The sequence below is a fragment of the Bos indicus x Bos taurus genome, chromosome 9 (assembly GCF_003369695.1).
Source record: "Bos indicus x Bos taurus breed Angus x Brahman F1 hybrid chromosome 9, Bos_hybrid_MaternalHap_v2.0, whole genome shotgun sequence".
Taxonomy (NCBI): Eukaryota; Metazoa; Chordata; class Mammalia; order Artiodactyla; family Bovidae; genus Bos; species Bos indicus x Bos taurus.
The window spans coordinates 45301676-45323785 of record NC_040084.1 but is presented as its reverse complement, the minus strand read 5'-3'; the positions used below and the strand labels follow the sequence as shown (position 1 = coordinate 45323785).

The window sequence follows — 22110 nt, the reverse complement described above, 5'->3', positions numbered from 1 at the left end:
CAGCTGAAATACTAGTAATTGAGTGATATGGTCCTGGTCATGGTAGGAAAGAATAATTAAGAAAATCTGAAAGACATTACTCCTTTAAGAGAAGGACTCTAAGGACAGAAATTTACATCAGAAATAGCTTAGAGGGGGAACCCCCTGCCCCACCACTATCTACCCCAATTCCTAGAAGGTACTGGTGAAGATAACAAATGAGATCTTATAAATTCTGAATTTAAGGTTAATAGGGATATAACTACTAAGAGCTTGGAAATAAATACTAGAATGTTCTGCAGGTGAGACACTAGAAAGAGTCATGAATGAAGATAATATAGGAGATAAGGTAATATCTCATGTTCAAGACATTAAAGATACAGGGACATACACCAAGAATGGAGAAGTTTATGATCACAGGTCAATACTGAGAATTTGTTTATTACCAAATGATACACACAGCTAGGAAAGTCAAAGGAGAATCAGGGTGCTGCAATACCAGAAAAGGCAACAGTTTCAAGAGATAAATATGATCAATATCCAACACCACAAAGAGGTTCTCTCTCATGCAATTTTTAGGACACCAGTAAATTTCTTTATCTGAGCTAAATATTAGTTTTGCTTCAAAAGACTTAAACACCACTTTCAACCAATTCTTAATAAAATATTTTTATGAAAATAACTTGTGCAAGATTAATTTTTGCCTTTTAATATCTGTTCTTCCAATAAGAAAAAATGTTCCCTTTCCAAAATTAAATGTATAATTTTATCCATATTTCTAGAAGTTTTCCACATCTTGAATAAAATGTTGCTATTGTTATATTCATTACTGGGTATATTTCATTTTTAGTACACAGACTAGAATGTAAGTGCTTGACATTTTAATGCTGATTATTCCTAAAATCTAGGTAAAAGAGGAGAAAACATTACACAGAAGTAATGTATTTAAATACGGGCTTTGAATTTTGATGAACAATGTTTTGAAATCCCAGATCAATCACTACTAGGTTTGTGACCTGAAGGGAATTACCAATCCTCTCAGAACTTCCTACATGTAATCCTCTCAGTATTCCTACCTGTAAAGTGGGGGAAATCATACCTACTTGGAAGGGCTAATTCTGAGGATTAAATGAAGACAGTTATTATTATAATCACAAATTAGCTAACGTTTATTAAAGCACCTATAAGCCAGGTACTATTTTAAGCATTTAACATGCATTTTCACATATAACCTTTACAACACTCTGAGAAAAAGGGACTCATTATTATTATTCCCATTTTACAGAAGGGAAAAATGCAGAACCAAGAGGTTAGGTAATTTGTGCAAATACTCACCTCCCAGAATCCTAACTTTGGCCACCTGATACGAAGAACTGACTCATTGGAAAAGACCCTGATGCTGGGAAAGACTGAAGATAGGAGGAGAAGGGGACAATAGAGGACGAGATGGTTGGATGGCGTCACCAACTCAATGAATATGAACTTGAGCAGGCTCCGGGAGTTGGTGACAGACAGGGAAGCCTGGTATGCTGCAGACCATGGGGTCGCAAAGTCGGACACGACTGAGCAACTGAACTGAATTGAGGATGCTAACACATACTGCTCTTATCACTCACACCAATGTTAAAATGACTGCAAATAAGTATTTTAAATGACAATAAACCTATTTGCCATTATAAGAGATTAAATATTAAACTCTATCCTTTATCTAGAAAATGAGAACCAGTTTTAAAATAAACACACATGGCAACTTTTTTTAAAAAGTAATTCAAATGTAACATTAAAAGGTACAAAAAGCTAGTAAGTTACCTGTTAAGATCAAAATATCTCCCCAACACATATATGTACATATGCCTACAAAACCAAAGGACACATTTCTGTATGTAAACTTTCTGAGTACCTGTATTTCCATAAAATAATTCACAAAACAGGACTGATAACAGAGGCTCCTCTTAACAGTATTTGTACAGCAATACAAAATGTCTCTCCCTTTAACTACCAGGCCACCTGAAAACCACCAACAGAAGAAGAAGTCAATCTTAGCAGAGGTAGTTGTTTTTACTTTTTTCTGTTATAGCCTCCAGTTTCTTAGTATAGTACAATGGTGTCTTCTTCCCCCTAATGTGAGTAAGCTGCTAATATGATGTCCACACAGTCCTAGAAAATACTTTAGTGTATATATCCTACAAACAAGAGAATTCATCTACATAAGCAGTTCACAATCATCAAAATCAGGAAATTAACACTGATATATCTAATCTTCAGACCCCATTTCAAGTTTTGCCAGGTTCCAAATAATATCCTGTATAGCGTAATGACTCATGAACTGTATTTATTAATATCTGTCTCTTTCATTTGGCACAGTTGTTCTGTGCTTTCTTAATTTTCAGGACCTACATTTAAAGATTGCTTATATTGTAAATTATATTGTAGAATGTCTCTCAATTAGAGTTAGTCTGATTATTATGGTGTCACAGAGAATGGGACACAATTTAGTGACAGAATAACAACAACCATGATTTCCCATGATTAAATTCAGGGTGTGTATCTTTGTCAACAGTATCTAAGAAGTGAGGCCATATTCTCAGTCCTGGCACACTGGTATGTCTGCTGGGACCATTGCCAAACTTTTCCACTGTAAAGTTCCTTTTTAATCTTTATAATTAGTATTCTAAAAGGAGATGCTTTGAGATTATAAAAATATACCACCCTTCATCATAGTTTCCATTTATTCATTAATTCTTTCACTATAGACTTATGAGCTTCAATTTTATTTGCAGTATTTTGCCATCAATATTTATTTTGATGTTCAAATTATTCCAAATTTGGCCACTAGAGCCTATTCAAGCTGCTTCTGAATCATTTTGACACAATCTCATCATTCTTTGAACAACTTTCTTGCACGATAAGATGATGCAGGTTCATCTCACACGTTCCCTAAATTAGCCATTTCTCCAACAGGCCCTAGTCTACTGAGAATGGTATTCAGAGGCCAAGAAGTGGGTCCCAGATTTGCTATATCTATCTACCGACACTGGAAACTCTTAAGTTCACACTGGTATCTCCAATTCTAATTCAACAGTACATGATTCATTGTCTTCCTCCATCTTTTAACTCCTTTCTCCAACAGTAAGACGCTAGGCTTCCATTATCTTTACTAATTCAGTCAACTGCCCTACCTCATACATAATCAATCTTCTGTCACTGATGTGGACCATTCATTGCATAGACACCCTATACCCCACTCAAGCTCTGTTACTCCACTCAAGTTCTGTCAAACTACTCTGAGCAACTATCACCAGCTTGCACACTGGACATCCTCCATATACTGCTCCAACTCACACACTCTATGTTGAGCTCCTCTTCCACACATACACCCTCCTTTAGCACATCCAAGTTCCAAAACCTCTCACTGGGCCACCACTATGCCATGTGGACACCTGTATTGGTTAGGCGACAAAACCCCTTCTGTGAGTCAAGAAGGTGGATAGCTAATCCAGATGGTTTTTGAATGAATCACTCAGGAAGGGAAGAGGGAAAAGGAAGTGAAAAACAGAGACAGTATTAAAAATAACAAACTACCTCTTTCAAAAACTATAAGTTTCTTTTACCTATAATTGCATTTACCCTAGAATGGATAATAGTGTAGATTAATAAAATGAATTTAAGAACCAGAGAAAATTTTTTAGATTCTAGTTCCCCCACTAAGCAGCTGAATGACTTAAGTTATTTAACCTCTTCAGTAAATAAGTAGCTATATCATATGATTGGTATGAAAATAAAATAATCTATATAAAACAAATGTATGGAACCTGACCTAAAGTTAGCATTCAATAAATGTAAGTTATTAGCACTACTTTCTCTTTTACATCATCATTATTAAACAGATGCCAAAGACCTATATACATGTGTATAATTTTATAAGGCTTAGTTCTTAGCTTTTTTTTAATTATTGAAAGGATCACTGTCCCTGAAGACATTTTAAAACACCTATAGCATTTACCTTATGACTAATAACCAAACCTTTGCCTCCAGTCTAGCCTACATTTCAGACAAATTATTTCCTAAAACTTTGGCAGGATCATGTTATTCTCCTGAAATAAAGTTATCAGTGGCTCCTGCTGCTGCTGCTAAGTCACTTCAGTCGTGTCCGACTCTGGGCGACCCATAGACAGCAGCCCACCAGGCTCCCCAGTCCCTGGGATTCTCCAGGCAAGAACACTGGAGTGGGTTGCCATTTCCTTCTCCAATGCATGAAAGTGAAAAGTGAAAGTGAAGTCGCTCAGTCGTGTCCGACTCTTAGCGACCCCATGGACTGCAGCCTACCAGGCTCCTCCATCCATGGGATTTTCCAGGCAAGAGTACTGGAGTGGGTTGCCATTGCTTTCTCCGAGTGGCTCCTGACAGTCTAGCAAATGAAAATTCTTCAATCTGGCAATCACGATTCCATGTAGTATAACCCTAATCTACTCTCATTCCTCACCTACACAAAATTCCTGCTTTAACCAACTTTTCCATCTACATGCCCTGATCCATATCTTGGCTAGAATGTTCATCTTCCCTATTTATTCCTATCAAAAATTTGCATGTTTTTCAAAGTCTAGATTAAAATCCACCTCGTCTTTAAAATCTCCCTTGACTACAGCAGCCAAACACAAGCCCTTCCTCCCTCAAACTCCTGAAGAACTAGGTAAAACTGTGATACTACAATTACAGTATTTTACAAGTATATTTATTATCTCCCCTGCTAGGCTGAATTAAGATCCCTTTGGAGATAGAACATATGCTTTTGATCTCCAAAACAATTACCACTTATTGAATATATATACCAGTCACTATTTAAAACATATTCTTCACAACAGCAGTTTTATGAAGTTAAAGAATCATTATCTCTGTTTTTGTAAAAGAAGATCTCAAGGCTCAAGAATATTAGAAAGATGCCCAAAGTCACATAGCTGGCAAGTAGCAAAATGAGCTTTTCCCAAGCACGTCTCATAAAAATGAGATATACGGAATGAACCCTTGGGAAGGAAAGCTCTCAGGTCAAATAAGTTTGGAGGGTTAACAAAGTTAAACCACTGTATTTACCAAAGGGCTTCCAAAGCCTTTAGTAAACTGCTGATATGCTTTATAAATCCCCAACAAGGCATTTGTTATATTTTCCAAATGTATTTGGGGATAAAATCCCCAAGAACCACTGGCCTTACAGGATTAGTGTTCCATTTCAGGAATGTGACAAGGTGCTATCTTTGCACACAGTAGGCACTCAATACACATTTCTTAAATTTACACCTCATACAAAAGTAACACATTAGGGTAATGCCATATACTAAAGAATAAGGTAAAGTCACTTCACTTACAGTAGGTGGTCTCTAGTAATTACTGAATAGTATTCAAATTAAAAACTTAATTTTCCTTAGACAGGCTAAAGAGAGATTTTAAAAAGCACTACCTGTGCCTTTATGATATGCATGAATCTTGACATCAATTCAGGACATTCGAGAAGGAAGTGAAAGTGGTCAAATATAATCTTGGGATTCCTAAAAGAAAAACATGCGCTGCTTGTATAAATGGGAAGGATGAGTAGCATTAAGTGACATATAAATTTAGATACACAGATATTGAAATAGAATAAAAATACATATTAACCCACACCTACTATACTTGTACTTGTCAATGAACATTTTTTAGATAATAATAGAAGTAATATTTTTTCTGTTGAGATAAAAACTGTAAGAAAGAAAAAGTTACAAGAGCAGTCCATTAAACCAAGAAAGTTTTACCTGTTAACAAAGCATTTTAAAACTTCATCATGTTTGCAGACAAATTCAATGAAACGGGGCGAAGTCATTCTGTGAAGGGTAAAAAACAATCAGAATACATAGACAAAAGTTGATGATACGGTAAATTTGACTATGTATTGAATTCGACTGGCTTCTAATCAAAAAAGAAAATGGGGATTGGATTTTCTTTATAGACTCTGAGGCATGCCTAGTCAATTTATAATGTGAAATATATAACTATACACACACACTCATATAGATAATAAAATAATTTTTCATTAACAGATGATATAAAGTGACTTTTTAAAAACCTCGAAGTTTTAAGTATCTCTGTTGCCAACATATAATTAAATGATCCTATACAAAGTAACATTCACCATCCTACATGTTAATAACACATATGGATGTTTAAAACTCAAATATTCTGTATTAATTCCAGATCAGTTCAATGAGTATCCTGAAAATTAGAATAGAACCAAAACAGCATTGTATTTTTTATTTCTGCTATTACAAAGAAATTATAGCTTTTCTTCATCAGAAACTGGGTTTTCTCTGCTTTGTAATGCAAGTGCCTGACTTAAGGCTTGGTTGGTGAGGCATCCACTTCAAAGACGGCTATCTTGAATAAACACAATGCCAGCCCCACGACTAGATAAAGTGCCAGAATGCCTCCCACTGAGGCTCCTGTGTTTAGAGATTCTGGTTAACTTTGATAACTGACCATTTGGATCACCTGACTTTTACTCTTCTCATACTTTATATTCCCACTTGTATGTTTTAAATTCACCAATAAAAAGTGAGTCCTCAAAACCTTTCCCAGGTGGCGGTAGTGGTAAAGAACCCGCCTGCCAATGCAGGAGATACAAGAGACGTGGGTTTGATCCCTGGGTTGGAAGATCCCCTGGAGAAGGGCATGGCAACCCACTCCATTATTCTTGGGATTCCCTGGACAAAGATTTGAAAAATAAAAAATAATCAGAATATTACATGATGACCATATAATTAAAGAGAAACAGAGTGTCTTGGGATGTAATTCATTCATGTCACGCTAGGGCCTGACAGCTCAGCTGGTAAAGAATCCGCCTGCAATATGGGAGACCCAAGTTCGATCCCTGGGTTGGGAAGATCCCCTGGAGAAGGAAATGGCTACCCACCCCAGTCTTCTGGCCTGAAGAAAACTATGTAATCCATGGGGTCACAAAGAGCCGGACACGACTGAGTGACTTTCACTTTTCAAAATCCAAGTGCCCCTCCACCCTCAACCCCAAGCTTATATGCATATTTTCTCACTCCCTCTACAATAACCTCACTGTGTGACCCCACGTGTGCCATGTAATTTCCAGGTCCTAGAAGTAATAAATCTTTCTCCCCTCAAAGGTTTCCAATGGTTATTGCTGAAGGACATCTGTAATCATAGTAAGAATCAAGGATTAGTCCAGCCACAACACTGGTTATTGATAGGTGGAGACTGGCACATAAAACGGTTGGCATAATCAGCAGGACTGCATGATTACCACTGCAGTAAATCAAGGGGAATGCCTGTTAGCTGCAGCCTGCTTACTATCACTTAACTCAGGTGAGTAACACCATCTGGGAAAAGAGTACCACTTGCTGAGGGTCTGACTTGCTGCGACGTGCTTTTACATAGTGCCCATCATGTGTTGCCTAAGGCATCCAACCCAAAAGGTTATGGATGCCATAATCCAACAATCTCAGAGAAGTGTGATCAAGGCTGTATGGTCTAATGAGATGATGAGACCACTAATGATAAAGACCTTAACTGACTATTAATGTGTGTGCTGCTGCTGCTGCTGCTGCTGCTGCTGCTAAGTTGCTTCAGTCGTATCCGACTCTGTGCGACCCCATAGACGGCAGCCCACCAGACTCCCCCGTCCCTGGGATTCTCCAGGCAAGAACACTGGAGTGGGCTGCCATTACCTTCTCCGAAAAAATGAATGGACAAATAAAAAATTCTAAACCTCTGGTGCCAGTGCCTCCTAGGAACCCTGAGGAGGTACACTAGCTCTCTGATAAACACAAAACCTCCTGGCCGCTTCCTGGGCATTATTCAATGTCATGCATGCTAATATGCTAAAATTGTATATTACATTTCAGATGCCTGGGAGCTTTTCCCAAGAGCCTGAGCATATGATGCTAATATAGGCAGACCACCATTCTGGAATGCTCCCTTGGGACACCCTGGAAAGGAAAGCACCTACAAAGGGGCTCACAGTGTTGTCGTCTAAAATTTTCCAGTAACAACACATAAGATTAAGGTAAAAGAAAAAAAAAAAAAAAACAAGAAGTAGAAACGGAAATCAAAAACTACTCCTTAACTGACAGAAGATAAGATGGTTGGATGGCATCATTGACACAACAGACATGAGTCTGAGCAAAGTCTGGGAAATAGTGAAGGACAGGGAAGCCTGGCGTGTTGCAGTCCATGGGGTGGCAAAGAGTTGGACAAGATTGAGCAACTGAACAAGAATAGTCTAATACAGATCCTGACCCACTTTCCACTTTCTCCTGCACAAGGCAGAACTAGGAAACATGCCTCATGAGGCTTCCCTGCTGCCAAATCAAAAGCTGACAGGGTTATCAAGGCTGTGAGTGAGGAAAGAAAGGGACACGAGAAGGCAAAAGGCCCCTGGACCCACCAATATTCATTACCATGGCACTGCCTCCCCTCACTTGGGTATTTAATGCCTGACCCCATGCCAACTTTTCCATCATAGTGATCACTGCTAAGGCTCACTGTGAATGGAAAATATTAAGATGAGGTCCATCCCCTGCTGTGCAAAATTGGCATGATCCAATGGATTCATCATGTCCATGACCAAAGTGACCAAACTGCCTCTTCATTTTTAACCCTGGAAAAGCCCCATTTGACCCTGAGTCCAGAGAATTATTTTTACAGGACACTCACCCTAAGTACAAGGTAGCCCTACTACCTTTTGTTGGGATACGAAAACCATCCAAAAGGCACTAAAAATCCTAGGAGGAAATTTATATTCTTCCTCTGTCCCTGAAGATGTAAGTCTCATCATGTCTTTGAAACATAAATATCCAAGAAGGTAACTAAAATTCTGCCCACAATCACCAGAGACTGAAGGAAAAAGTGGGAGGGAAAGAGGCCTTTTTAAAATATAAACTGTTATAAAATCTCTCTTACTGAAAATCTAGTCCACACCCTCCTGAAGATAACTTGCCAAAGACAAATACAAATCTTAGAAGTCTCCACAAATCCTAGTAAAAAGCTCTAGTCAGGAGCAGGTAACCTTAACTTGTTCCATCTGCCAGACACAATCTGGACTCAAAGGTAAACTATAAAATAATAAGTTGTATACTGTTGCACCTGATTCACAGGGAAAATTTTGGAATGGAAACTATAGGGTGGTTCTGTCTGGCTGCATGTTTCTGTATGCCTATGGATATACATTACATGCAAGTGACTTTTTTTCTCTATCTCTGGATAGTATTGACAAAATTAATTTGTAAAAAAAGCTGTATTTAATTGGCTTAAAAATAAATACTATGAATTAAGTATTCTGAAACTCAGTAATACATGAACTAATCCAACATTTTTCAATTCCATGTGATCTGGGATAATCTTCTACAAATAAAAGGTAGTTTAAGTTTGTTAGTTCAATTAAAAGTCATGTCTCAAATTTATCAATATCAGATATAATATAGACATGCAGCTTTTATTCTACTTGGGTTTACTATTCAAATAAGTTCATGTTATCTAGGTTACAAAATTTGTCAGTAAGAAAAATTACTTGGGATGATGACCAATTTTGCCTAATGTCTCATGAGACTTTCATGAGTAATCTAAACATAATTGTTAAGAATAAGTGATTTAAAGAGATGTAAGTAGAATAAGAGTTTAGGTGAATTTTCAGCAATAGTTTTGTTGTTGTTGTTCAGTCGCTCAGTCACATCCAACTCTTTGCAACCCCATGGACTACAGAACATCAGGCCTCCCTTGACCATCTTCCGGAGCCTGCTCAAACTCATGTCCATCAAGCCGGTGATGCCATCCAACCATCTCATCCTCTGTGGTCCCCTTCTCCTCCTGCCTTCAATCTTTCCCAGCATCAGGGTCTTTTCCAATGATTCGATTCTTCACATCAGGTGGTCAAAGTATTGGAGCTTCAGCATCAGTCCTTCCAATGAATATTCAGGACTGAGTTCTCTTACAATTGACTGGTTTGATCTCCTTGCAGTCCAAGGGACTCTCAAGAGTCTTTTCCAACACTACAGATCAAAAGCATCAATTCTTCAGCACTCAGCCTTCTTTATGGTCCAACTCTCACATCCATACGTATTTTATGGAATGTCTTCTTAAAAATAGTTTCCCGAATCTCTTTGGTGACTTGAAACTTCAGAGTTCTGCTAAGTTAAATGATGGAAAATTTATTGACTATCTGGGTCATTTCCAAATAAGGTAAAACACTAATACTGAATATCAGTTTATCCACTTTGAGCTTTTTGGTTCTCCTTGGTAAACATGTCTTGTACCACACTGAAAAATTATACTATAAGGAAGCATGTGCTTCTAGAAATTATCAACTTATTCATAAATTTGTTAATACAAAGAATTCTGATATAGCAGGCAGTTTACAGTTGCTTGCTTCTCAGTTTTCACTAGAAAGTAAAGTTTCTAAGGGTTAAGAATTCTGATTAATATATTCAATTTAAACTAGTGAAAATAACAGAGGAACTGTCTCTGAATGCAAGGAAAGTAGGATGTGTTTTGGAATAAGAAAGGTGTTGATATTCAGTCGCTAAGTCCTGTCCAACTCTTTGCAACCCCATGGAATGCAGCATGCCATGATTCCCTGTCCTTCACAGGGAAGGGAAGTTTGCTCAAACTCGTGTCCACTGAGTCGGTGATGTCATCCAACCATCTCATCCTATCACCCCCTTGTTAAGAAAATTTTAAGTAATTTTGTCCTAAAGTAAAGCTGGTTATTTCAGAAGAGGAAAGAAGGAAATAAAGAACAAATGATATAGGAAAGACAGGAAGGTGGAAAGATACAGAATGAAAGGATTTTACCTGTACTGGCAGGCTTTTTCCCCAACAAGCTTTATTATCAATGATATGTGTATGCAATTTTTTTCATCTGCTAAAAGGACAGTTTTCCTGCAGTGTTTGTCTGCTGCTGATAGAGAAAGAAACTGTAAAAAGTTTTCCTTTACCCTCTAAGTAATCTGGCTAGAAAAGCAAAGATTTTGTATTTTAGCAAAATAATTTCCTGTATTTCATGCTGTCTTTAAGTGATTAAGTGAAACTCGCTCAGTCATATCCAACTCTTTGTGACCCCATCGACTGTAGCCCACAGGCCCCTCTGTCCATGGAATTCTCCAGGCAAGAATACTGGAATGGGTGCCACTTCCTTCTCCAGGGGATCTTTCTAACCCAGGGTTTGAACCCGGGTCTCCTGCAGTACAGGTGGACTCCTTACCATCTGAGTCACCAGGGAAGTCCCATGCTATCTTAATCGGATATAAGAAAAATGAGTCTTCTCAATAGGAAGAGTTAAGATTTGCTCACAACAACGTAAGTATATGCATTTGCCTTTAAAATCATCTGTCACTTTGGTTAGGTAGATAATTATTATTTCATAATGATCTGTGATCCTATTTAGTCAAGTGTCTAAAATCTTTTTAATATTTTTAAACAAACTTCCCCAAATCAAATTCTAAACGAAGTCTTTTTGACCTAGAAGTAACTTTTGGATTTTTCAAAAGGCCCCTGGAACATCTCAAAAGATATGTTTTCTCTCCTTATAAAAAGAGAGACATTAAACTAATTAGGCTTATCTGATACATTAAACGTCAGATAAGAAATAATGCTAAACCTTCTTTATCAATATCCTTATTTGGATATGTATTATTAACATAAGTTTTCCAGAAATAACACAGAATTTCCTAAAACTCTGATATGTAATATTATTCATCATAATTCCAGCTATCATCTTAAAATGTTGTGTGTCACAGAAATAACCAAATTCCCCTGTCAACTGCATTACAATGAACTCTCATCATATCTTCAACCACTGGCATTTTTCAAGTCTTTTCCCAATTACAGCCAGTTATTATTTTACTCTGATGCTTTTGCAAAGGTGCTTCATCTTTAAGGAGATTCATGGAAAGGACTCTGACAAATACAAGTTTCTGATAATTTTCACATCCTACCACTGAACAGGGTAAGCATTTATAGAACTCTAAGGGAAAAACAGATTCATAACACTGTTAACCAAAGATCAATATCAAGAATTATATAGGACTTAATGAATTCATGAAGGATGATCACAATTTTTATGAATTTTTGTTTGAAACACTGCTACTTCTTCAATATTTTGCTTTTCAGACTTACAGAAACTTCTCCTTCTACACTAGCAATAACTCAACAATTTGGTAAAGCATACCTCTGTGAACAAACATGAAACAACTACTTTTTCTCCTAACCTGATCCCTCCAGAATTTGGAAACTCTCTGGGTATCCTTATTTTCACGGCAATATAGTAACTTGCATAAGTTCAGTAAAAATCTGTTCTCCTTGTAACACGACACAATCGAAAACACCGGTTATACTGCCAAAGCTTTGACTGGAATGTCTCCCTTTGACAGAAGAATGTATAGACTCTGATATGACCAGACAACTTTAGGGAACTAAGGGTGTTAATTTTATGAAGCCAATAAAACTGTGGAAAAATCAACCTGGTACCTTGCTTACAGGGTTCCTGGCAGAGTTACCAGGTAAGTAAGGAAGGTCACTTCCTGGCAGGCCCAGAAACTTCAAGATATTTTGGGGACCTCAAGAAGAGAGGAATTCACCCAAATCTATAGGCACTGCAGGCAAAATGTGATGGTGAGTCCTTGGCTTGGCTTCTTAGCCTCTAGAGGCTTTTAAACGTTCAATCTGAGATTCCTTATGAAAAGTTCTGGCAAAACAGACAAAAAGGAGCCTAAATGACCAATCACTATTCTTCCTCCACTATATAAATAACCAGGTCAAGTTTAACAAAACTCGATTTACTGTGCAAACATACTAGTCTTACTTTGATTATCTCTGATAGGAATGAGGGCAACAGTAAAGAGAAAAATTACATTTCAATGGAAAATTACAGTACACCCTTGTAGATATCAGATTCTAGTCCTCTTAACTGTCTTTGAGGTTTTTTCCCTACCTGTAAACTGGACTGGATACTGAATTTTCATTTCCTCCAACATCTAGCTAAAATTCTCCAAATTAATGTTTCCAATTTTTCTCCCACCCTTCTTACTTGGAATCACTGAGAACTAAAACTGCTCCTTTTCCAAATTCATATAAGACAGATTAGGACAACTTGATGTAAAATTCAGAGAAGTAACCACAACAGCTCATATATGGATAAACTTCGTGCCTATTGCTAGATGGGCCACTCAGGAAAATCACCAGATACATTCAAACTACAAACCAGGATAATCTATCAGATGGCCTCCACTTTGTCCACTTCAAAGATGACTATCTCCAATAAACACAATGCCAGATCCACAACTAGATAAAGAGCCACCCCTCATCTCCAAGCTCCTTTGTTTCAGAGATCTTGATTGATTTTGATAACTGACGGTTTGAGCCACTTGTGTTTTCTCATGCTTTAAATTCCCACTCTCAATGTTTCAAATTCAGCAATAAAGAGTGAGCTTTTGAAACCCCAGGCCTCTACCTTAAACTCCAATAAAAACAGAACCCCAAGCCCTCAAGCTTTTTTTCTACTGGCAACCTTGCTGTGTGGCCCCAGGTGTGTCATGCAATTTCCAGGTCCTGTAAGTAATAAACCTTTTTTTTTTTTTTCAAAGTTTCCTGATAGTTATTGCTGAAGGGTGTCTTGCAATCATAATAAGAACCACAAGGGCTGCTCCAGCCACAACACTGGTTACTGACAGGCAGAGATCAGCACACAAAATAAGCAGAAACTTTCTTACCCTGGAGGCATCTGACAAGAACAGCACATGTAAAAAGCTTGAATGACAGCACTTAGCCGGTTAGCTGTCATAGAAATAACATCCTGACAGTCTGCACTGGCTTCCTGTTTCCCTCCAAGCGCATCTGGTTTAGATTCCCCTGTGCCAGTGGACAGATTTTCATAGCTCCCAGGTCCTGGAGGTTCAAATGGAGGAATGGAAGTACCATCTTGATCTTGGCCTTTTTGTTTCAGCAAAATAGAAGTGATATCCGTTGAGTCCTTTTTGTTTTTCATCAATTCTGTAGCTATTAAAACTAGCCATTCATCTAATGAGTGCCAAAGCAATTCAAGAGGCTAAGAAAAAAAGAAAAGTGTTTTTTTTTTTTAAATCATCATTCTTAAACTGCAGGAAAAAAAAGAAACCCACTCAGACAAATATTATGAGAGAATATTTACTCTAGATACTTCTATTTTCCCAAGTTTATGTGACTGCAATGCCTAAAGATAAGTAACAAAAATATAAATGTCATATAATTACTTCATTTATGGCAAAAGTAACAAAAATATAAATGTCATATAATTACTTCATTTATGGCAAAAGCTGATTTTGCATTTATTTATTCCTTGGAATAAAAAAAAAGAAAACTACACTCTAACAAAAAAATTTATAAGCAATCTTCCTTCTTTTAAAATTTTTCAATTATTTAGTTTCAAAACCATAATTACTTTTATGAGTACAATTCCCTAAAATCTTTACTGTATTAATGTGTCGACTGTTTTTAATTATGCTGCTTTTCAATTTAAAAAATAAGTATTCATAAAGAACTTAATAAACAACTTGGTTTACTGCCTTTTTCTTTACACGTAATCTCTGAGATTTTGAAAATTTATGACAAGAAATTTTAGATATCACAGCATTTACAAGTACACATACACACAGAGGCATACCCAATCACAGACAACTCATCTCTAATAATAGTAATTATCAAATATTGGCTAGCAAATCCGGAATTCAAAGTAAAGATTAACAGCTTAATGAAAAAGAAAATGGGAATAAACAGTTTATTATTTCTACACTATGTAAAATATTCCGTTTGAGAATAATGAAATGTTTTTTGTAAATTAACAGCAAATGAAAATTTATCTTTAAAATACCATGTGATCACAAATGCTACAACAGGACTAAGGACTGGAGAAGATGAAATACATACATTATCTCTAGTAAATAGTAGTTTTTAACAGAAGGAGAAATATAAATGCCCAACTATTATTAAAAGACATGCTACTAGGGATCTAATGTACAGCATGGTCACTATAGTTATCAACACTGTATTGTACAATTAAAAGTTGCTATGAGAGTAAAGCTTTAATGTTCTCAGCACAACAAGAGCAACAAAGTAGTGACTATGTGAGGTGAAGGATGTGTTAACTAACCTTACTCGAGTAAAGATTTTGCAATACATACTTGTATCAAATCATCACACTATACCTTGAAGTTACTCAACATTTTATATAACAATTATAGCTCAATAAAACTCGGAGGAAAAAAAGACCTGCTAGAACACTTTAATACCCAAATAAAAATGAACAGTGAAGGCATGGGAGGGCAGGGGAGATAGCAGTTGGTCTTCCATTCCCACATGATTCTCAATATTCCTAATGAGAGTGATAAACTGTCTTTCTACAAATGAATATAAAAATTAATCTTACTTTTTGATTCTTATATGATCACAGAATGCTACAAACTAGACATCTGCTTCTGAAAGACCCACCCTTAACTATTTCAAGTAAAAGATTCTTATTTTTTAAAGGCTAGTAAAGAGATTACACAGCCATATTTAGAACTTTCTAAAGTTCTGTTCTGCCAAGAAATTCTTTCTAGTTATTATCTAATAAATCCCACTACTATTACCTTCAGACTATATTCAGATTTCCAGAACATTCTCTTTTTGAGACTATTCTACTTCTTGAATCTGCAAACACTTAAATCACCCCTAAGTTTTCACTTAAATATTAAACCAAAAAGAAGGAAAAAACCCTTCCACCATCAACAAAAAAACAGTTCATTCATTCAACATATATTTAATTAATACAGCCTAGGTAAACAGGTTCACAAAGTGAGAATTTCTGATAAACATTTTCTGAAGTTGAAATGAGCACGCTTCTCTCCCACAAACAAGGCTTTTCCAAGGTTAGGCACAGGAGTTGGGTGCCTAACTTCTTAAAGGATGGCTGAACTGCTTAAAAGAAGGACAAGAAGCACCAGCAGTCATCAACAATGACATGATACCTTCACTGGAAATGTCTTAATTTTAATCATGATCCAGGTTTAGGTCTATAGTTTCTCTTCATGAGAAAAACGTTAGCCCTGCTATAAAACACGAAAAAGAACTTTTTATGTCAGCAAAAGTATTTTAGCTTTACATCAAAAAAATAAACGCCCTCTAAAGAAAGAATAGGTGGTGATGAAAAACTGCTTCAAACAAAAGGAATAAATGGCCTCTAAGTGAGAGTTGACAAAACTCAGAAAATCCCCACACTGGATGGAGATGAAGGCTAAGGCAGGAAGCAATACCTACTGCTCACGTGCGGATGAGAGCACTGAGCCTGAACTGCAACCATCCTATTCCCAAAAGCTGACAACCTGCAAAAATTAAAGGTGAAGTCTGAATAATTCCAGAAATAATATCCAAAAAAGCTGATCTGTGTAAAAATGACAGTGACAAGAACGATACTAAGAAAAGCTAGAAAGAATTTTCAGTAAAGTAGCACAGCTAAGAATTAAAAGAGAATGAGGAAAAAAAGCAGAGAAGTAGTCAGTTATCTTAGGCCTTTCTTTATTTTCTCTTTTTCTCACTGTATATTTCCTCCTTCATATGTACACTAAAAAGAAATCTCAACCTTAAAGCATTTTTACCTAGGGAGTTGTCCCTTTGAAAACTTCTTCAGAAGATTTATTCCTCAATAACAAAAAGAATGCTGTGAAAATAACTTTAAAACTGGAGTAGCAGTCACAGACAAAAAAGATTAAAATAAATTTTAAAAATTAAAAATAAATAATTGCAAACCATTCTATTCATAAATAATACTGATAAAAAACACTAGATACATAGAACCATACATATCCAATGTTACAGAAAAATGAGTAATGGCTATAGAAAATATTAGGCTTCTTGGCACTATGAAAATAATACTTCATTTCTTATTACTGAGTTGATTTTCACCACAGAACTATATTCTACCTATAACATCAATAATTTGACAATCATACATGATTTTCAAAACATTTCAAATTAACAAGTCAAAGCTGTAACATAAAAATCCCAAACTTGTTGGACAATTTAACAATCTTCACTATCCATGTGCCAAATTAGATACAAGTTTGACAGGGAAGCATTATTAACTTAAATTCATCAACAGTATTTTGAAATTCTGTTAGTCTATTCTCACTTCATAATGTCAAATGCCATAATCCGAAAGATAAGATCTTAAAAGTTTCTCAATCTTTCTTGGCTTCCAAATTTCTCCAATTATAATTCTATGAAACCATTAATAGTCACAGTTTACTACTCACAAAAAAAGACCGTATCAGGATTCAAGAAGCCTAAACTGTATTCCTCATGCTCACCCTGCTTCGATAACCAGAACTACCTTCTCCTTCAGATGTTTCAAAGTTTGCAAGGCTCTAGATAAAAATCTCTTGACACTGAAAGAATGGCTAAGTGTTAAGATTAACTTAAAGTACTTCTAAGATAAATCAGAAAACTAGTAACAGGATGTTAAACAATTTCACCTACTAAAAACACATGGCCTATAAACCCACTCATTCTTAATGGAAAACCCATTAGCTAATCCCAGCAATAAAGTGACATGTTAGAGTACCTAGTTAATGAAACAGAAACTAGGGAGCAACTGCTACCTTAGACAAAATGTGGTAAAAATTAAAATGGTATTTCCAATCTTACATTGTAGCAACTCAGCAGATGGTTCAGATTTTTATAACTTCAATCGTCCCACAACGAACAGAAGACATTAAATACATGGATCACAATGTAGTTTCTATTTTTTATCTTTATAACTGGGAGGGAAGATCATTTTGCCATCCTCCAAAGAGTCCACACAATTAATTCATAAAATTAGATAGAAAGAAATTAATTCCTTAAGAGCAACACTTGCTAATGTTTAAAAAAAACTGATTGAGTTTTGTACAAAAATGTTTTACCAAAGTGAAAGGTCAAAATTTAAGAGAAAATAAGTGGTCAGAAACAAAAGCAATTGTCAATGACACAGAAAAAAAATTCCTCAAGAAGAGAAATAAAGACACTAACAAATGAAATAAAATATAAGTAAAGAACTTTATATTAGGTTGATGAAAATGTAATTGTGATTTTGGACCATGAATTTTAAATCATTATCAGATCATATCAGATCAGTCACTCAGTCGTGTCCGACTCTTTACGACCCCATGAATCGCAGCAAGCCAGGCCTCCCTGGTCCATCACCAACTCCCGGAGTTCACTCAGACTCATGTCCATCGAGTCAGTGATGCCATCCAGCCATCTCATCCTCTGTCGTCCCCTTCTCCTCCTGCCCCCAATCCCTCCCAGCATCAGAGTCTTTTCCAATGAGTCAACTCTTTGCATGAGGTGGCCAAAGTACTGGAGTTTCAGCTTTAGCATCAGTCCTTCCAAAGAAATCCCAGGGCTGATCTCCTTCAGAATGGACTGGTTGGATCTCCCTGCAGTCCAAGGGACTCTCAAGAGTCTTCTCCAACACCACAGTTCAAAAGCATCAATTCTTCGGCGCTCAGCCTTCTTCACAGTCCAACTCTCACATCCATACATGACCACAGGAAAAACCATAGCCTTGACTAGACGAATTTTTGTTGGCAAAGTAATGTCTCTGCTTTTGAATATGCTATCTAGGTTGGTCATAACTTTCCTTCCAAGGAGTAAGCATCTTTTAATTTCATGGCTGCAGTCACCATCTGCAGTGATTTTGGAGCCCAGAAAAATAAAGTCTGACACTGTTTCCACCGTTTCCCCATCTATTTCCCATGAAGTGGTGGGACCGGATGCCATAATCTTCGTTTTCTGAATGTTGAGCTTCAAGCCAACTTTTTCACTCTCCACTTTCACTTTCATCAAGAGGCTTTTGAGTTCCTCTTCACTTTCTGCCATAAGGGTGGTGTCATCTGCATATCTGAGGTTATTGATATTTCTCCCAGCAATCTTGATTACAGCTTGTGTTTCTTCCAGTCCAGCGTTTCTCATGATGTACTCTGCATATAAGTTAAATAAACAGGGTGACAACATACAGCCTTGACGAACTCCTTTTCCTACTAGGCTCAAACACATCTTTATTAATCAAAATATGAACCACTACAATCAGCACATTTTTGCCAACGAGAAATAAGTTTTTTTATTCCTGTAATGTAAAAACCCATGCTTCAGGTTTGGATGAACTCTTGAAAAATATTTTCTGTCTCCAGCTGGTTGTGGAAGTGTTTTCCCTACAAAAGTTGTTGAGATGCTTCAAGTGGCAGTCGGCTGGCGAGAGGTCAGGTGAACACAGCAGATGAGGTAAAACTTCATAGCCCAAAAGTGTTGGCTGTGCAACGTGTGGTCGGGCACTGTCATGGAGAGAACTGGAACCATTCTATTGACCAATACCGGTTGCAGGCATTGCAGCTTTTGGTGGATCTCGTCGATTTGCTGAGCATATTTCTCAGATGTAATGGTTTCACCAGTATTCATAAAGCTGTAGTGGATCAGACCAGCAGCAGACTACCAGTGACCATGACTTTATTTTGGTGCAAATTTCTCTCGGGAAGTACTTTGGAGCTTCTTCTCGGTCCAACCACTGAGCTGATCATCGTGGGTTGCCATATAAAATCCATTTTTCATCACATGTCATAATTAGATTAAGAAATGGTTCATTGCTATTGCATAGAATAAAAGAAGACAACACTTCAAAATGACGATTTTTTGGATTTTTGGTCAGCTCATAAGGCACCCACTTGTTGAGCTCTTTCATCTTTACAATTTGCTTCAAATGCCGAACGACTATAGAATGGCTGACATTGAGTCCTTTGGCAATTTTTTGTGTAGTTTTAAGTGGATCAGCTTTGATGACTGCTCTCAATTGGTCGTTGTCAACTTCTGATGACCAATCACTACACTCCTCATCTTCAAGACTCTCATCTCCTTTGCAAAACTTCTTGAACCACCACTGCACTGTACAGTCATTAGCAGTTCCTGGGCTAAATGTATGGTTGATGTTACAAGTTGTCTCTGCTGCTTTGTAACCCATTTTGAACTCAAATTTTAAAAATTGCTTGAATTTACTTTTTGTTTAACATAATTTCTATAGTCTAAAATAAACAGCAAGTAATGTCATAAGCAAAAAAACAAAGCAAGAAATGTGCATTAAAATCATCTATAACATAACCACATTTATTTAAGAAACTATTCCAGTACCATATGGCAAAGTGTAACCATTTAAAACCACAATTACTTTTGCACCAAACTAATACATTATTATATACTTCATTGATATTAACAATGAAAACAAAGAGTCTGGATTTCATAAGAGAAATGCTAAAATAAACAATGATATCTTTTTCTACTATGTTTTATCTGTACTGACTGGCTGGGTAGAAAAATAATATTTAAATCAAGTACTAAATGCCTATAAAGAGGTTACTTACTAGCACATAATTATTTTCTGATATCATTAGCGAAAGGTGGCAAATTGAAATCATAACAAAACAAAGACAATAATAAATATAATCTATACTCAGTTTGTCTAAAGTGACTGTATCTATATTTGGTTTGATTGTTTACCCATCATTACAGATGAATAGAAGAACAAGTAGAAAAATCAATCGGGTAGATTCAGTAACTAACAGCATGAGTCATATTAGAAACACATTAAGAACTTCTTCTTGTAATGTGAATGTCTGAGCAGTAAAACTCACTTTAAACAGCACTAACAAAACAGATCAATAATTCAGATTCAAATTTTACAAAGACAGGAAATTATCACTTCTAACCAGTATTAAAGAAAGTGGTACACTTAAAAGCTAAAATCTGACTTACAAGATGCACAACTTCCTTCTTCCAGGAGATGGCACAATGAGGGAAAAAAAGGAAGGGGAAAAAGACACAGACAGAGCTGACGCAATACAAAATACATTAAGAAAATATCTCAATGTTTCTTAACTTGAAGTTATCCCAGGAATTGCTAGTAAACCCAATAAATTAAAGTAAACTTACTTTAAAAAAACATACACACACACACACACACACAACACACAAGATAATAAAACCTAAATAAAAACTGGATGTTTTCTCTCTTTCTGAATGAGAAATATTTTTTTTTAAATTGTGATGGCTACATTTAAGACCTATAATCCAATTTTTTTCAGTTCAGTTCAGTTCAGTCGCTTAGTCATGTCCGACTCTTTGCGACCCCATGAATTGCAGCATGCCAGGTCTCCCTGTCCATCACCAACTCCCGGAGTTTTTTTTAAGTAGATTTAATTAGATTTAAACATTAAATATCATTACTCTTAGAATAAAAGACCAGTGGAATTAAAATTTCACTTGTAGGAAAAACATAGAAAGCTCACCAACTGACTTGCTGCTGATTAGACAGAAGAAAGGAGAAAGGTCTTAGTTTAAAAAGTGTCAGTCACAGGTATAAACCAAAGTTACATCCTGTTCAAGAGGTTTCTGATTAATGAATGTTCGCTTTGTCAAATTCATCTCTTTTACATCTATCTTCCTAACAACATCATATACTTTTCTGACCTTGAACACCTGGCTCCTTGGAGTTTTATTCCCATTGTAGCCCATATCAATTCCATTACTGGGAGAGGATGGACCAATTCGAAAGACATGACAAAATATCCTCACAATCCTTAAAAGGCTCTTCATTTGAGCATCGTAATTACTAGATATGCTGAAAATAAAAATTAAAATATGAACAGATTAGGTGGAGTAAAACAAATTCATCTTAAAAATACTTATTTTAAAACATTTTTATTATGCTTACCATCTGTTTGATAATTTAATGAGTAAAATTTCTTTCCTATCATGATATGGGATGGAATGTTTTGTTTACCAGAAAGTTAGCAAATACACATTATTTGGATTGTATATGAATGAGTTATTAGCTTTTAAGCAACTAGACTATACCAATGATCAAAGTATAAAATATGAAGAAAATCACCACTTAATTTATAAATTAAGCTGATTCTTTAGAACTCTTGAGAACATTTCACTGAGAACCAATAATAGAAATGCTGATTATAATATTAGGCCAACCTACAAGTCAATGGTAGAGGTTGAACTTTGTTATTCTATCCATAACCCCATTTTCCCTAGCCC

The 22110-nt window shown here is 36.3% G+C and overlaps 1 protein-coding gene across 7 annotated transcripts in view; it reads right to left on the bottom strand.

Annotated features, from left to right (window-relative positions):
• Positions 1-22110, bottom strand: part of HACE1 (HECT domain and ankyrin repeat containing E3 ubiquitin protein ligase 1) — a 118346-nt gene that overhangs the window by 38032 nt on the left and 58204 nt on the right. For all 7 annotated transcript variants that reach the window (XM_027551322.1, XM_027551326.1, XM_027551327.1 and 4 more), the window contains 4 exons: positions 21532-21682; positions 13737-14071; positions 5763-5831; positions 5432-5519 (listed from right to left, as the gene is read on the bottom strand). In XM_027551322.1, the coding sequence (XP_027407123.1) occupies positions 5432-5519; positions 5763-5831; positions 13737-14071; positions 21532-21682 (643 nt within the window). The remainder of the gene's footprint in view (positions 1-5431; positions 5520-5762; positions 5832-13736; positions 14072-21531; positions 21683-22110) is intronic.